This window comes from Lutra lutra, chromosome 6, assembly GCF_902655055.1.
Source record: "Lutra lutra chromosome 6, mLutLut1.2, whole genome shotgun sequence".
Taxonomy (NCBI): domain Eukaryota; kingdom Metazoa; phylum Chordata; class Mammalia; order Carnivora; family Mustelidae; genus Lutra; species Lutra lutra.
In genome coordinates this window covers 50,692,303-50,710,327 of record NC_062283.1, presented here as the reverse complement: position 1 = coordinate 50,710,327, position 18,025 = coordinate 50,692,303, and the positions used below count along the sequence as shown (strand labels likewise).

The 18,025-nt window shown below is 39.2% G+C and overlaps 1 protein-coding gene across 3 annotated transcripts in view; it reads right to left on the bottom strand.

Moving 5' to 3' along the window:
- The window catches only part of HMGCLL1 (3-hydroxymethyl-3-methylglutaryl-CoA lyase like 1), a 213,489-nt gene that overhangs the window by 150,014 nt on the left and 45,450 nt on the right, over positions 1 to 18,025 (bottom strand). For all 3 annotated transcript variants that reach the window (XM_047734940.1, XM_047734942.1, XM_047734941.1), the window contains exons 2-3: positions 13,896 to 13,976; positions 13,556 to 13,663 (exon numbers count right to left, since the gene is read on the bottom strand). In XM_047734940.1, coding sequence (XP_047590896.1) covers positions 13,556 to 13,663; positions 13,896 to 13,976 — 189 coding nt within the window. The remainder of the gene's footprint in view (positions 1 to 13,555; positions 13,664 to 13,895; positions 13,977 to 18,025) is intronic.

Genomic DNA, 18,025 nt, shown 5'->3' with positions numbered 1-18,025 from the left:
GAAGGCATTTGCCTACCATCTGTACTAGCTAGATGAGACATAACTGATGGCATTACTTTCCATAGGTAGCAGAGTAGCAGGAAAGATGGGTACAGAATGTACAATTTCTTCAACACGTGCCATCAATTACTATAAAATGTAAATAACGTGGTTTCAGACACTAACTCAAAACTAAATTTGAGCAGTAACTCCTCTTAAACGTAATACATTTGTAATTTCAGTAATGAGAAAAAATGAGACTAGAGCTCTTCCTGACAATTCCGGGTGAAAACGCTCTATCCAGCTATGAACAGCATTGTAGCCTGGGTACTATAACCCTGTCTCATTCACAGACTCTTTGCACAAACCCCATATATCTTAGCCTCAGTAGCACACAGGAAATTTTGGTCTGCTTGAAGAAGTAAGACAGTTTTAATAAATCACAGTCTTATAATAATAAACACAGGAAATCTCTGGAAAATTGAACATCTAGTTTTTTTCCCCCTGCCCTACCCAATACCCTGTTTTGGCCACGCTACTAAAATGGTCTGACACCACACTTAAAAAACTTCTTAAGTTCAGAAGTGTTAAAACTAATTTGATCTGATGTATAATTTCCTGAACTTCTTTATTCAACATTACCTTTGTATTCTAAGGACTTCTGTACTTCCTAGTACTGGATGGAACACACATGCTTTTCAAGAGTGACCAAATGAAGTAACATAGGACCCCTACTCTTATGCAAATGCAGACAGGACATTTTAATCATAATCCATTAATGTCTCCAAATATTCATTTTTAAATTACAAAATAAACCTAATCTGTCCAATGGATTTGCGGGTTATAGACCAGAAGACCAAAGTTTCAGACAGAGAAACCAGTCATTTTATTCAATAACAGTTCCCAGTTTCCTAAGATAAACATAACAAATACACATTAGTTATTCTTTGTTCAGGTCAATGCCTTCGTGACCACCCTCCTGGTCTTCCCGTGTCAAAACAATCATGTTCCCAACATCACTCTGAAGTAGGGGCAAGAAGTCTCAAAGCTCCCAGTACATAATTTTCTTTCCAGTCAACTGTGTTGCCTCTCATATATCATGCCTTTGTGTCTGATAATAACACTGTCAACATTGTTATTCTCCATGCGTGGAAGAAGTCATTTTTAAAATATTGTATCTAATTGTACTCATTCTATACTGACTAAATGGAGTTCCCCTTCTTTACTTTACTTTACTACAGGTCTTTCTATAAGCCACCTCTATCCACAGTGGAGAGTCACACTGAGAAGAGGGTAGGCCTGGGTTGTTTGAGGGAGACTAGCTCACTGGCAGTTAAGGGCTATAGTAAAATGGGCTCACTACTGTGAAAAGCAATGCCATGACTGTGAAAGTTGTATAATCAAATACAATGATTTGGCCACTGTATAGATCTGGAGGTCTCTTTTTTTGTCAACAGTACAGAACGCAGAACTTTAAAATATTGGACAGAGTGACGGATGGCCAACTGCTTAATGTGTCCTGGTTACCAGGTTCTATCTTTTTTTTTTTTTTTTTTTTTTTACCAGGTTCTATCTTATTATAACTAATTTACAGATATTCATTTGATTTTAAAACCTCTAAGTTTTAACTATTTGAGGTGATTTCATTCCCATTATCCATTTTAATTTTATAATTGCCTTGTGTCAATATTATGGTTATTGCTAGTAAATACACGTTAGTCAATTTTGAGCTCAACAAAGAACCTGATACAGTTTTTGATAGATACAAGAGAAGCAATGAATGGGTGAATGAATAAATAAAAAGGATCTAAGCCATAGAGAGATTTAAAAAATACTTTGCCCAATCACATCGTAAGTGAGTAAGAGTCAGGTTCCAGATTTTCTATCATTCCGTTAGAAAAAGTAGATGTTACTGTATCTAAACAGTAGATGTAATAATATCACTAAAAGCTCAGGAAACCTGCAACCTGAGGGCTTGAAGAAAAGTACAACTGTTTTGGGGTTACTAAGAAATGCATTTCTTAATACATATTGTAAGATGAATTCAATAACAAAATTCATCAGTCTTAACTGAGAGTAATGTTACAATTTATTAGCGTGTCTCATCACAGCAGGACATGAAGGTTGGGAGTAAGCTATATTAGTGTTCTAAAGTTATTGGCACGAACCAGCTTTGACATGTTGGTATTTCAAAAAGTCCTTAATTACACAGTTTAAAAAGACAAACATGAACATGAATACTTAAAACAACTATAACCAATGCACCTTTGCAATTACAAACCAGAAGCTGTCCAAGACCTTTATAAAATGAACAGCATTCTTCAAAGAATGTTCTATATCAATGAAAACATCTAAAATTCACAGATGCTCTTCTAAACTATAATTAAAATCAGACTTTAATTTTATAAATTCAGTATTCAAGAGAAATGAATCTGGGTAAAAATGTTTCAAGTATAACAAAAAAGTTTTCAAGTATGAAACTTATCGATTCTTTAATGTGATTTTTGGAATGTAATGTTAACTTTAGAATGCTTATTTATCTAAATCTGTTTACTACCTATTATTCTTAGACAATGGTCCAAAAATTTAACCAGACATTTTAGATCAGAGTGTCTGTGTTCGCATGTGTGCACCTAAAAATTAGACCCAAAACCCCCCAAACTTCACTTTTTAAAAATTAATTATAAATCATAATTCTTTATAAACTTATTAATAAAATATATCTTTTAAATCAATCTATTTTAAAATGACTGGTGTAATATTTTTGCTTTCACTGCTCAGTATACAAGATCATCAATTTTTGGAAGGAACTTCAATTCCTTGGCATACTCTGCTTATTACAAGGGACTGCATTTAAGTGGTTTAGTCAGGAGACATACCAATGGAATGAGTTTACACTAAAATAAGATCGATAATGTTTACCAAAAAACTAACCAGTGCAGTGCTGAAAAGAGCATTAAAAAGTTAGACTCAAGTCTTTTCTGTGCCAAAATGTACTTCTATTCAGCTTTTATGCAATTATATTATATGTAGACCTTCCAACCATCAATGCATATCAATAGTCCTAAAAGACCAGACTTTAAGATCAGTTTAATCAGATACAGAAATTGGCTTTGAACAACTGTTTCTTTATTTCATGGGAAATAGTAGAGAAATATGATAAACACAGTAAATTATATATAAGTGAATAAAAGGTGAGATAAAGAGTTTTAACATTTGGTTATGGTTCCTTTTATAAATCTAAGAACAAACCGCCCCCCGCCCAATTTCTTGGTCAAAATATGATTGATCAAATTAAGTAATCATAAAAACAGTACACATGGAGCATAATAAATCTTTGAGTATAATTATGGTTTTTGGCTTCATGAGGAAAAAAATCCCAAAATATTGAATTACACCTTTAGCATGAAAAAAAAAGAATAGGAAAGTATAACCAGTAGAGTTGTTGACATTATTGCTCTTAAATATAAGTTTTGCTTTGGATACAGTAGTGAAACTCATGCTAGCTACAAAACAAGTTGGTATTGAATGCTGAGTAATATGGATAATGTTAGTAACTCCTATCTTTTCCAATTTTATTACAAAGTAGAACCTTAAACCTGTTCAAAAAGAAAAAAAAAAACAGCAAATTTCACTATTATAACTAAAACACTCATTTTCATATTTCCATGTTCTTTTTTTACTTTTTATTTATTATTTTTTATTATAGTCCATGTTCTTTTCTGAGATAAAAGGTGGTTTTTAAAGTTTGTGAATATGGGGTTCCTGGGTGGCTCAGTGGGTTAAAGCCTCTGCCTTTGGCTCAGGTCATGATCCCAGAGTCCTGGGATTGAGCCCCGCATCGGGCTCTCCGCTTAGCAGGGAGCCTGCTTCCCCTGCTCTCTCTCTGCCTGCCTCTCTGCTGACTTGTGATTTCTGTCAAATAAATAAAATCTTTAAAAAATAATAATAATAATAAAATAAAAGTTTGTGAATATGTTTTAGGCAATTTGCTTGCCTCATGTGAAAACAGTACTGATGAAGTAGTTGTGCAGTATTTAAAAACAATACTTTAAAATATTTCATTCGGTTTAGTCAATGATTAAAAATATAGAAAATGATTAAGAAAAGCCACCCTGGATCAGAGAAATGCAAGAATTTATATCATCATTATTTGTAAGGCTATAGTAAGTAATACCCACTATTATATGAACAAAATTTATATAGGATAGAAATCAAATTTACCACTATACTGTAGAGAGCCTAGTATAGCACTCAGAATATATCTGATTACTCTTAAATGGAGAAAACTTTGACTGCAAATCTAGAGAAATATTTTAATACAGTAACTTAAAATAATGCATGATGTTTGCTCACAAAAAGTAATAAAAAATCTATTTGCCTCATTTCATTTCTAGAGTACACTGACATTTGCTTTAAAAAAAAGAAAAGAGGGGTGCCTGGATGGCTCAGTGGGTTAAAGCCTCTGCCTTCAGCTCAGGTCATGGTCCCGGGGTCCTGGGATCGAGCCCCACATTGGGCTCTCTGCTCAGCGGGGAGCCTGCTTCCCTTCCTCTCTCTCTGCCTCTCTGCCTACCTGTGATCTCTGTCTGTCAAATAAATAAATAAATAAATAAATAAATAAATAAATAAATAAATCTTTAAATAAATAAATAAATGAAATTAAAAAAGAAAAGAAAAAAAAAGGACTTCCTACAATTTATTCTTTCAGAAGGAAGCAGGCATTGCCTAGATAATTCAGCACACTGAACTGAATCATGTGTGTAGATCAGAGATGCCAACCAGGTTCCAAGAGACCATCTGAAAAGATGTCTGTCCAGAAGTTAGGACCTACTGAGCAGGTCTAGACATGAAAGGCACAGCTTCTGGGTATACAGAAAGAATATTCTATAGTGAGGATAGTGATTTCCTACAGCTCTGTGTGCTCACCATCTTCAGAAGCACGGTGCGGATTTGGAGATATGGAGTCAAACTGCAATCTCTAACTTTTCTCTTTTGTTTTCGGGCTTTTTCTTTTTTCTTCCACCCCATCTTCCAGAAGGAGGTGATTCTCCCCTCTTGTGGCCTCCTCTTCCACTCAGGAGCATGTTTAGAAATTGGGACACAGGGAAAAGCTGACTTCACTTTGGGGTACAAGGGGTTATGAAGACAAAGGCCTAGGACCCGGTTTCTCCAGCTTCTACCTCATTTCTGCCTTAACCAGAGGTGAGGAAGAAAAAGATCTGGAGGGGGCTGTGGAGACCGCTTTCTCCCCTTCATCTCTACCATTGTCTAGTCAACAACCTCTTTTTCAATTACCAACCCAAATCTCACTGGATACACAAGAGTTTTATAAAGGGAGTGGGAAGGTGTGAGGTATATATTAGCAGCCCTAACAGTGCTAAAATATTTATGGTTTTGGAATTTAGGGATTTCAGAACGCAGATCCTGCTTTTCTATCAACTATATTTATTCTTTAATTATCAGTGAGAAAAAATGTGGAACCAGATTACTATATCCTTTTTAAAAACATAAGTGTCACAGATCATAAAAACAGCTCCAGGGGTATTTCCCATACCATGCACTCTTCTAGAAGGACACTTTCCAAACAAAAGGTGACATCTACCCCCTCCCTTTGAGACTGGATGGCTTTGTAGTTGCCTCAGCTAATAGATTATGGGAAAGTAACACTATGAAATTTGTAAGACTTGGTTATAAAAAGTACATCATTTTTGCCTGTCTCTTGGAGCAGTCACTTTTGCAACACTAAGCCACGATTTTAGATGTCTTAGCTGCCATAATGTAAGGATATCCAAACTGGCCTATACAGAGAGACCACGGAGAGTGGTTCTAAGAACACATGGAGAAAGAGGTATCCAGCCAGCTCCCAGCTGCCCCAGCCTCCCAGTCCCTGCTGTTGCAGTTCTGACCACCATCTGTGGAAAACCTCTAGCCAGAGGTGCCCAACTAGGCCACACCAAAATTCTTGATAGAAACCACGAGCAAAAACAATAGCTGTTACTGTCTCAGGAGAATGAATTTGGGGATTATTTGTCATGCAGATAATCAAATAGGACCAGCATTCATTTTACTAGCTTTCAGGGACATGTGGCAATTGCATATACGTGAATACACATGTGCACACACATATGGAATATTTGCCACGTGTTACACGATCCGTGGAACAACACTGGACGTACTGAAGCAATCTGAAGAGGCCGTGCTTTAGGCCATGAAATGCTGGGCGGGGGGATGAGGTAGAAAATATCATATGCTTGTTTTTTATTTTCCTGACGAGCTAATGTAATTTATCCATATGGATATAGCTTTCATAGCACAATTTTATCCCCATCTACTTTGAATAACTATCAGAGCTCATTTACTAAAGAATTTTGTCTATTTCTTCTCTGAGATCAAATATTGAGCAAATATTGAACAATTATTTTTTGACATGTAAGAAATTCAATGTGCTCAAGTAAGTTGGAAGGAAAAAAAAAAAAGCCTATCCAATGTGCTCAATAAGTTGGAGGGGGAAAAATAAAAAGGCTAGAAGCTATTGCTTAAAAAATTAAAAAAAAAATTTTTTTAAAGACCCTTAAATTTCTTTTGGGGCACTTGGGTGGCCCAGCAGGTTAGGTGTGAGACTCTTGATTTCAGCTAAGGTTGGGGTCTCAAGGTCGTGGGATAAAGCCCTGTGAGAGGCTCTGGGATATGCACGCAGGCTGCTTAGGATTCTCTCTCCCACTGCAGCCCCTTCTCCGCCATGTGTGTGCACTCTCTCTCTCAAAAACAAACAGACGTTTATAATATAAGCCTGTTTGTAAGGAGGCAGTGCTGGTGTGTGCACCTGGACTGCCAATTCGGGAGATAGGAAAAATGAAATGGAGAGCTCACCAATGACTAGTCTGGTGATCCGGATGGTCAGGTACCTAATGCTGACTGAGGTATTGACACCGACACATCTCTGTTACAGAGATGGTGTGTGGAAGGCCCAAAGCTATGAGGTAGGATGGCAATTAAGTGAAAGTCAGTCTTAGTGTGCAGCAGAAAAGAGTGTCCTAAACAGAGCATCAAGCACACAAGGGCAACCCCCCTTGAAGAGAATTGGGGTTAAATTCCACTCCTCCTTCAGCTGCTCCCCCAGAACGAGTTGGGTAAAAGGACTCCCTGTAGTCATGAAATGGAAACTGTGGTCTTGGTAAATCTCTCCTGCATCCCCTTTGGGGAGACGGCAGAGGCCAACTCATCTGGGGTACAATGAATGAGACTTGCACTGGAACACTTCCCAGATGATGATTACCCTGTCAGTTAACTGTGCCTCATAAGCAAAATAATGTGGGGGCTCTGTGTGTGTGCACATGCTCGCTGGCTCTCTCTCACGCACACACATGCACACACTCACACACTCAACAGCTATGCTAAATTACCCTCTTCCTTGCTTCTTCTCCACCCACGCATCCTTCCAGCAAGAGCAGAGCCAGAAAGAGAAGCAGGGGGACCCGCAGAAGCTACTGCCTCCCACATCTCATCAATGTAAATCTGTATTTGAAACTTCAATCCAGTAACTGTTTTCATTACTAATAAAGAGTTCTGTCACACACTGAGAGGAGGGCAGGGAAAAGTTTACCTTTGCTCACTCACATTGTACTTCGGCAGTATTTTTAATTGTTCAACTGATTCGTCAGTAATTGTTATGGTTTTTAAGGGTATTTCTACTTTTACGGAGAAAATCTATTTCTACATCACAAGTTGGGACCCTCCCTTTTAATAGTTCAAAATTAATTTAAGAGGGAGCATTTGCTGAGATTTTGCATACGACCTATATAAGCACAGACTGTTGTATACATTTTATGTAGTTTTCTTTAACATCTTTAAAAAAAAAGAAGTAATTTATTTGAGAGAGAGAATCAGGAAGAGAGAAAGATCATGAGAAGGGGGAGGGGCTGAGGGAGAGAGAGAAGCAGAGACTCCCCTCCGAGCAGAGAGCCCGACTTGGGGCTTGATTCCAGGACCCTGGGATCATGACCTGAGTCAAAGGCAAACACTTAATCCACTGAACCACCCAGGCTCTCCTGTAGTCTTATTTTCAGTAAGTGATACTCACTTTAATCACTCATGTGAATGAAAACGGTTAAAACCAAATTGCTAAATACTATGAATGTAAAAAGATTTGTTCACTTTTGGAAATTATTTTAAGGATTTAAATAGCTTACTACTAAGAGCCACATTCCAAAATTGCAGTAAGCCTATTTTTATAAACATGTTTTCTTTCTGCTATTATTGTTCATTCCATAGAAACTGAGGGGCTATCTGGATTCATTTCAAATGCTCTTAAGTTATATGTCACTCTTAGGAAAACTTTTTTCCAGATAAGTTGTAAAGAACATGTTTTGTTTTTTGGGTTTTTTGTTTTGTTTTGTTTTTTAATGGCAGGTATTTTATCATTTTTGGCCATTTAGATTATAGGTGTGGGATCCTGTTTTATATGGCACCCTGCTACTGTGGAACTTTTCTTCTAGCTGCCTTGGAAAGCTGCTGCCAAACAAAACAGTGGGAGGCAACTGTAAAAATGCTTTAAAATGCTAAAAAAAGAATAAGTGAACAAGCAGCAATCTAAACATAAACTAGAGGACTATTCCCATGACCTATGTTTAGGGGAAAGAAATAGAAGAAAATGTAGAGAATTAATGGACGACCGATTTAGAGGCACACTCGTTGTCTTTAGAAAACGTAATAATTACTTCAGACCATTACACATAAGCTGTTGGACTAAAATTGTCCTGTCCCATCTCAGATATTAAGTTAAAGGAGTCTGATGGCATAACATTTTCTTCAACACTAAGCAATTAGGATATAAAATTTAAAAAAAAATGAACATTATGAATTAGTTCTGCTAATTTAATGCCTTTTTATGTTAGCATAAAGACAACAAAATCAGCAGAATTACATGATGAGATGACCTCCACCCACAACAATAAAAACTGCTCTGCTCAGGCAAGCTGACTGAAATCTAAAACCCAAACACAACAATGGAAAAAATCAAAGTGCAAAAATGTGATATTCTCAATATTGCCCTTTGAAAAGTCCTTGATATGTTATGTAGTAATTGACTAGCATAACTTTGGAAGAATCAATCTGATCATATCTTTGATTTAAACACACTGCCTCTCCCTCCGCCCCGTTTTTGTTTTTTGTTTTTTTTAACAGATTTGTGATTTATTTTTTTCCCAAGATTTTATTCAGTCATTTGACAGAGAGAGAGAGAGTGAATGTGTACACAAGCTGGGGGGGGGGGTGGGGTGGGGAGCAGGCTCCCTGCTTAGCAAGGAGCCTGACATGGGGTTCTATCCCAGGACCCTGGGATCATGACCTGTGCCGAAGGCAGATGTGTCACTAACTGAGCCACGCAGATGCCCCTGGATTTGTGACTGACTGACTGATTTTTGGTTTGGAATGCATGTAACCACATGAAAATTAGAAGGGAAATGTAACATCTCTTTAGTATTTGAAGGACAAGTATCTTCAATTGTTCCGATGAGGCCTTCCTGATCCGATATTTAAGCTAAACACACTTTTATCTTTAAGATAAAGGCGTTTGACCACAGAAGGAAGTTAACTTGCGTGGAGTTAGTTGCAGTGAGTCAGTCCATCCGCTAGCGAGGCATTCCCTCCAATAACACTGCAGAGCACGGGTCAGGAGCCAGGTGCTCTGGACTCTGGGCATCCACGTGCAGGGAGGCGCTCATGGCCCTATGTGCCCTCAGCTCTCCCGAGCTCTCGGCAGCACTGCTGGGCTTTCCCAGGTTCAAAGAGGTTAAGTCACTGACTCAAGCTCGGGGCCGATTGTAGACAGTAACCTAGTACCAGAGGTACATCTGCCTCACCACAGCTGGCCCCAGGAGCTGTAAGGGGAAGTCCATAATTTATTCAGTAAGACTTTGAGACTACGAAGTGCTCATTAAATCTCAATAGGTTAAGTCCTGAGTTCACCTCCAGACCAAGCCCAGAGTAAATCATCTTATTTTACGGTCCCATCACCTATCTATTTAATGTGAGACCAGGAAGCATTTTCCTATTACTGCATACAGACGGACTGCCTTCCCTTTTGCTCTGACCATTTGATCTTTTAAAGAGCTAAACAAAAAGTATGGCCCTCCAGGAAGGGCTCTGGCCTCATCTTTCTGTAGGTCACCGGATGTATCCTAGATTAGTTTCAGGAATAATCTATCAAAGATTTTCCAGTGCTGTGTAATAATAGACTAGGACAAAGGGCATCCTTTTAGCAAAGAATATTTTGTAGGCAGCTTTATAAAACCATTGGGAAATAATACCTTGAAAAGAACCTAGTAAAATATATTATCTGAAATACAAGTGTGATTGGTCATCAATTAATATGACCAAGACCTCTTCTTCTTTCTTCATTACCCTCAAGTTTCCAGTTTCTCTCCAACAATAATCAAATTTGTGAAGTGAGCACTAACTGAATCAAACAGAAGATTTAAACATGATAAAAGAGTCTCGCATTCCATTAATGACAGCTCGTAAAATAACAATGGCTGGCCATTTTGTGAAATGGCAATGTCAAGGAAATACATCTAGTCTCATAAAGCTATCTGTGCCTTCCTAAGGAAATGATTTGTGGCCTGCATTACCCAGGATCAAATACATGAACAAAAGTAAGAGTCAGTTGCCCATACCGAAAAGTTTAAAGTATGCATTATTATTGTTTCAGACGATGGCTTTGTTATTCATTTCACAATTACTTACTAAGCACCTACTTACTAGGCACTAAGCAAGGGGGTGCAGTGATGAACAAGACAGACTTGGTCGCTACCTCCATAACTCTCACAGTCTAGGAAGCAGGTATTTTTAAAAATATTTACCAAAAGGGCTCCTGGGTGGCAGGTTAAGCCTCTGCCTTCAGCTCATGGTCATGATCTCAGGGTCCTGGGATGGAGCCCCACATCAGGCTCTCTGCTCAGCAGGGAGCCTGCATCCCCCCCTCTCTGCCTGCCTCTCTGCCTACGTGTGATCTCTGTCAAATAAATAAAATCTTAAAAAAATATATTTACCAAAAAATATACTATTATAAAACAGTGATAACTGGGATAAAGAAAAGTCAGATTTTTGTTTCAGGAAAAGTGTAAGTAACCCTGATATTTGAAAAACTGCCTCTCTGAAAAGTGATGTATTACTGGCAATTCTAGTGTGGCTTCTGGTGCTTCCCAGGTCTTGCAGTTAAAAGGCTTCACTGTTTTAAGTCTTATTACATCATCCTTTGTAATTGCAGAGCAATGCAGAAATTGAAAGATGCACAAGCAAGTATAGATAAGGTGCTATAGAGATATAGAGGTAGGACTTGCAATCAGGGAACAAGCAGCAACTCGGTTTGGCAGAATCCTCAGGAAAATGAAGTAGGGAAATAAAAGTTAAGGCTGGAAATGAAGGAAGGGGCTAAGGTATAGAGAACCTAGAATAACAGACTAGTTCCCAGACTTTTTAATAGGGAAAAGGCAATCTCTGAGGGGGCGCCTGGGTGGCTCAGTCAGCTAAATGTCTGGCTTTGGATCAGTTCATGATCTCAAGGTCCTGAGACTGAGACCCACTTCGGGCTCTGTGTTCAGCAGGGAGTCCGCTTATCCCTCTCCCTCTGCCCCTCCTCCCACTAGCCCACTCTCTCTTGCGCTCTCTCAATAAATAAATCTTAAAAAAAAAAAAAAATAAAGAACTTAGAAGGTTGTTATTTCAGGGAGATTTTAGAAGCAAAAGGCAAAATATAGGCAAAATATAAAAGGAAAAGTGAAATAATGCTTATGAATATCATTTAAGTGACTACCACAGTAATTGGCTAATAAGGGTGTGGATTACTAATGTTACCAAGGGGACTGAAGAGATTATAGGTAAGCTACGCTGAGGAAAAATAATTGTTGTGTCAGTAACTTACTAGATATGTAAAAGAGACCTTTGAGTACTGAAGTCCGGGACTCCAAAGAGAATGGATGAGCTATTTACATAAAGCCCGGTAGTTAGAAAGGAGCTTGATTTTGACCCAGCTGAACCTGAGGTACTGGTGACACATCTAGTTGAAGCTTATCAGAGAAGGCAGGACCAGAAGTACAGATCTGTCATCCTTTCAAGGTGACTGTTGATGTTGGAAGGATAGGCAAAGAAGAGAGCACAGTTAGGAGCACCTGGGTGGGTCAGTGGGTTAAGTCTGTGCCTTCAGCTCAGGTCATGATCTCGGGGTCCTGGGATCGAGCCCTGCATCGGGCTCTCTGCTTGGTGGGGAGTCTGCTTCCCCTACTCTGTGCCTGCCTCTCTGCCTACTTGTGATCTCTCTGTCAAATAAAAAATCTTAAAAAAAAAAAAAAAGAGAGAGAGAGAAAGAGCACAGTTAGAGAAAATTGCTGAAGGCAGAATGTTAGGGGAACCTTAAACTTATAATGAAATGATGCAGAAAAAGAGAACTTGGGAAAGTAAATGAATGAAAATTATGGAGAATAATAGAACCAAGGGAATGGGATGAGAAAGGAGTCAGTGAAGTTAAGTGCTAGGGAGAGATAGAAGGATCTAAGGAATGAGAATATGTATTAGATAGTGAAGGAAACTAATCAACGTTTCAAAGTCCAGAGCCAAGTCTCAGGAGTCATGATTGCTGCCACATGCCTGCCAACTCTGGGTAAGGCTCTATCCTCTTTTAAGATTCCAGGAGAGCCTGAATGGTGCAGTGGGTTAAGCATACGACTCTTGGTTTTGGCTCAGGTCATGATCTCATGTTCTTGAGATCAAGCCCTGTGTCTTGCTCCACATTCAGAGTGGAGTCAGCTTGGGAATGTCTTTCCCTCTGCCTCTGCCCCTCTTCCTAAATAAACAGACCTTTAAAAAAAAGGGCGGGGGGGGGGAGAAGATTCTAGACAATTTCCTTTGCCTTATCTGTGATAGACAGATTTCTCTAGCAAATATTAAATGCAAAAAAAAAAAAAAAAGCAAAGTGTAGGGGTGCCTGGGTAGCTCAGTTGACTAAGCAAACGACTCTTGATTTTGTCTCAGGGTCCTGAGATCAAGCCCTGGGTTGGCCCCATGCTGAGCATGGAGCCTGCTTATAATTCTCTCTCTCTCAGCCCCTCCCCTCCTCTCTCTCCAACACAACACAAAACAAAAAGGAAAGAGTACACATCTACATTTTTGATTAATATGAGATTATATGGGGAGAGTATCATCAGGCCATCATCAATACTCCATTCTAACAGGCAAAAAAACTGAAGCGCCTGAAAATGTTCAGACTATTCACGAGATCGGTAACCTAGTAAGTGGATGGCCGGCTCCTAAATTGCTATTTAAGTGCCTTGTCTACCCATTAATTTATTATAACATATAGTCAGGTAGGCTTAGGATAGAGGTCCAAATACTTTTTTAGAAGAGGTTTCATGATAGGGGTTTTTCTTTAATCACGTCTCAGTGCATGAGCTAATATTGAGTAAAAACATAGTACATAAGTCATTATAGCAGATTAATATCACAATTTATATCACAGTATTTGCTAAATCTTGGAAAAGTTGAATTAAAGATTCAGTTAGGGAATTACGGATTTACATACCTGTGGTACCCATCTGGAGGACACAAAGCTGGTCACTTCTATTACAGACAAGCCAGTTTGGGAAAGTTGGTTGATAAATTCAATTTTTATATCTGTAGGAACTATAACCTATAAGAGCATTAAAAATTATTTTGTAAGTACTTTGTATAAGGTCTATGGAAGCATAAATAGAAAATAACTTCCTAACAACAGCAAATTACATTTAATATGCATACATTTAATAGCAATTCAGAACAAACATAATCATGTAATCTATGAAACGCATGGAAGTGTTTAGAATCTTAATAAATATTTTAACTTAGCATTAGAAATAAACTGTCTAAAACTAATATCAAACTACCTTTTCATTCTGCAGTCCATCCCTAGGTCCAACTTCCACTATTTTAACATACTCAGGGAGTCCAGATAACTGGGGTGCTTCCTGAAATACAAAATACAAGGCAAGAAAAACAGGTTAACCGTGAAAACATAAAATTTGTTTTTTTGAAAAGCCAATCAATTACACTTTGTTAAGTAAAACTCTCACTCCAGAAATGTAAAATAGCAAGAAACCGACACAATGCTACAACCCAAATATCAAGTTTATATTATTGGCAACATGAAGTCATTTTTTTCTTCTAGCTCAATAATATTCAGTCTAATTATGGTCACAACTGGAAAGATTAATTTTTAAAATATAACTGTGGAAACGTAACATACTCAGGATCTAAAGAGCAAACTGTTAAATAACTACAGTGATGATAAATTCACCATTTTTAGAATTAATTTAAAAGTTATATCTTTTGGGGTGCCTTGTTTGCTCAGTCAGTTAAGCGTTATGGCTTGGTTTCAGTTCAGGTCGTGATCTCAGGGTCAGGAGATCAAGCCCTGTGTCCGGCTCCGTGCTTAGCACAGAATCTGCTTGGGAATCTCTCTCCCTCTGCCCCTCCCACTCATGCTCACTTGCTCTCTTTCTTGAAAATAAGTAAATCTTAGAAAACAGAAATGAAATTAAAATAGAAGTCTGTTGTATTAACAGACTTCTACTGAGCACAGTCATAAAGATGCCACACTCCATGAATGCGGCCCTGGTTTTCTGTCCTGTGCCCAGAATGCTGAGGCAGGAGAAATGGGTCTGCTGTTTATTTCCTTTGTCACAAGGCACAACCAGCACCAGAACACAGCTTGCAGAAGGACAGAGCCCCTCCACTGGGACCTAAACCCTCAATAATCCACTGGGAACATCTATCTAAGCCCAGTGCAATGCTCTGTTCTACCTTTTGGTCAAATCTGGAAAGGCAAAGTGTCTGGACTCTGGAAACTCTGGCCCTAAACCAAGTATTAGGCACATGTCATATTTAGAAAGACATTAGTTCAAAACAGGAAAAATATAAACAATCTTTCTAAACATCATATTGTAGTTAATATTGGAATCATCTCCTGGTCTCTCCGAGCCATGTTAAGTGAATGTAACTACCATCGATTTCTTCAAGGAATCGCTGACAGAATCGATCAAAATCAGCAAGACCTGTACTTCTCAGTGGCTTTCATTTTGCCTTTCAATAGGAATCATGAGTGTGGACTAACCAATGTGTATTTTCTACTCTTTCCTTGTGGCAATCTTCGACATACACTGGTGAAGTGGCTGGTTTGGAGGCAGAACCCAGTCTGTTTCTATGACACCAAAAAATGCTCCCTGGCACTTTTAGGGCTCATAGCCAATATGTTGTTTTATTGACATTCTGCGTTATCTCAGTCAAGAGACGTACCCAGATGATCCCTGCTACAGATGCTCCACATTTCCATGAAATTGGGCAATCCAATAAGCAAAAATTAACCACAAAGAACTCCCATCTCTACACCTTCTGAGCAGGCTGGAATCCATGCAGCTGGACGGGTGTAGGGTTGAGAGAGGAAGCATGGGTTTATGGGGCCACTCAGCTTTAAGCTCAGCTTGGGATGGCAAGCAAGAAACCATGTCTCCTTTACAGTGGTCATAACTGCAAGCAGGCACTGAAGGACAGATGGCAGGGGAAGGTGCAGTCAATAAGAGAAGTTCACTCTTCTTTAATGTCACCTCTAGCCCTAGGATTGCAGTAACGAAAAACAAAACTGGCCAATCTTAAACCGTGTTTTTTCATTATCACGGATTGTTTCCTGAAAGTGCACTTGTAACAGCAATTAGCTTGGAGCATACACGGCTGCAGAGGACATCTTTATTAAACAGCAGTACTTTAACCACCACAAGGAACACAGTGTTTTCTAGGGTATTACAATTTGCTGAATGCAATAAAAGAACTCAAAGCCCTCTTCTGTAACTTTGCTGTAGCTAGCTAGCAGAAGGGACAATCTGAAAGGAAAAAAAAAATCTGAATCCCCTACCCAATACAGCCATTTCAGTCACTCAAAGTGTTAGGTAGAAGCTAGATATGAGCGCTGGAGGGAACACCATGAGGCAGAGTCTCAGGTCCCGGAAGGGGAATGATAGAGACATGAACTAGAGGCAGGGATGGTGACAAATAAGCTACACATTAAAAGCCAGGGAGCACCACATCCTGACCTAGTGGTTTCTGAGCCCTTGAGGCTGACAGACCAAAGAGGTTGTGGAACATGCCCTCTTCTCTTCCACCTTTGCCCCAGGGAAACTTCTATAGTCATTATACTGCATCTGTATTATGGGTACAGCCCTGCAGGATGGAGAAAGCCTGGTATGACGGTGTGTAGTACAAACCTCATAGGATCCAAAATTCCCCCTCCTAACCTGTGGGAAGAATTCCCCATGTGACTGGAAGCAACCTCCATCAGAGAACACCCCAAAGCATTTTACTGCTCCTCCCAGACCAGAGAGACCCAATAATATCCAATCCATAAACAGCCTAGGGGCTGCCTCCACCTCATGGAACTGACCACTCTCCCACCTTGAGAGTCTGCCTCTGCTTTAATAAACTGCTTTGTGCTTGCTACGTTCCTTCCGGTAGTCTTTATTCCAGCACGGATCCCCTCGTAAATCTTCCTGTGGGGAATCCAAGGTCCGAGACCTTCGTCCCACCCCACCACGTACACTCTCTCTCACTCATAACAAAAGCGGTGTACGTGCTCAGTTGATATTATTTTAGATTTCTTCGTGAATATCACGCTATTCTTTTGTCTTTCCAGGTGTGAGTATTGTATTCCCTCTAGCAGTGTATCTGAGAAATCAGAAGAAAGTTCACATGTGTTCAGTAAGCTCAAAGAGTTAACGAGTTCTCCTTGGTGATCTCTGGTCTTTTTCGAGGCATTACTATATCTGTATGGATTTCTCTAAGGAGCTGTAGCTATATATCAGCAGGGCCTACTGAAAAAATTCACCTAAATGCTATACAAGCCATAGAAGTCAGTGATTCAAAACCGATCTCGTGACTTTCCCCACCTCATGCCCCTCCTCAGTTATTTCTCTACCACAAGCTACTGATACCTAAGTGGTCCATTTACTACCGGTTTGAGTTTGGCATATTCCTAGCATTGAGCACAATGCCTAATGCTTAGACTATGCTTGATAATTACCCATTGATTGTATGAGTGAACCTCTTCTTTCACTGGCTTCATTAAAATCATTTTTTTCCCTCAGTCTGTTGTTATAGCCTCCCTAAGTAGTCTTGCTAACTTGCTTTTCCAGCATTAGAATCTTTCAGCATCCAGCAGTCACCTTCAGAGACTAAGGTGAAATGATTCACGACAAGCCTCTCATCTTCTACCACTCTGCCCTTCAGGCATCCTCTGATTTTAGCCATGCCAAAGTCATGTCTTCCATACTTTAATGTCTGTACACATGAAGTTTCTATTGGTAGGAGATACCTTCTGTCTATGGGAAAGACTTTTCAGCAAACCCATTGGTCTTCTTCATGGACTAAGGACTGGCCTGCATTTCTCCCATGTCAGAGTTACTTCTGAACAAATTCCAGTCAATGGAATGTAAAGGTGAAAGATATAGACTACTTATAGGCTTGGCCCATGAAAACATCCCATGCACGTCCCCTCAAGTGCCCTCCCCTTCAGTCAGCCTAATGCCAACGAGTATGGCAAACTTGAAGCTGACAAAAACAAAACAAAACATAACAAAAAATTAAAGAGCCTATCTCTCTGAATCACTGCTTAAGAATTTTGTGTCAATAAGAAGCAATTATTTTATATTTTATGTGAACAAAAATGTTCTCTTAGACCATTTAGATTAGAGGTGTATCTTTATAATTACTAACTGAAGAATGGGAAAGGGTCTGAAATTTTAGCCCACCTGAAAGCTAATTAGTGAGCCTGCCAAGGATGCAGGTGGAAGGCACAAGACTCCTGGGTGAGAGAAACAAAGCTTATTACAGCAACAGCAGTAGCTAGAGGATCAGAGTTTGTGCTGGGTCCCCAAGCCCTAGTTCCCACAGAGAGAAGCAAAGAAGACAAGGTAACACTTGTACAAGCAATGCGTTGCATTACAGGAAAGGAATCCCAAGCCTAGTGAAC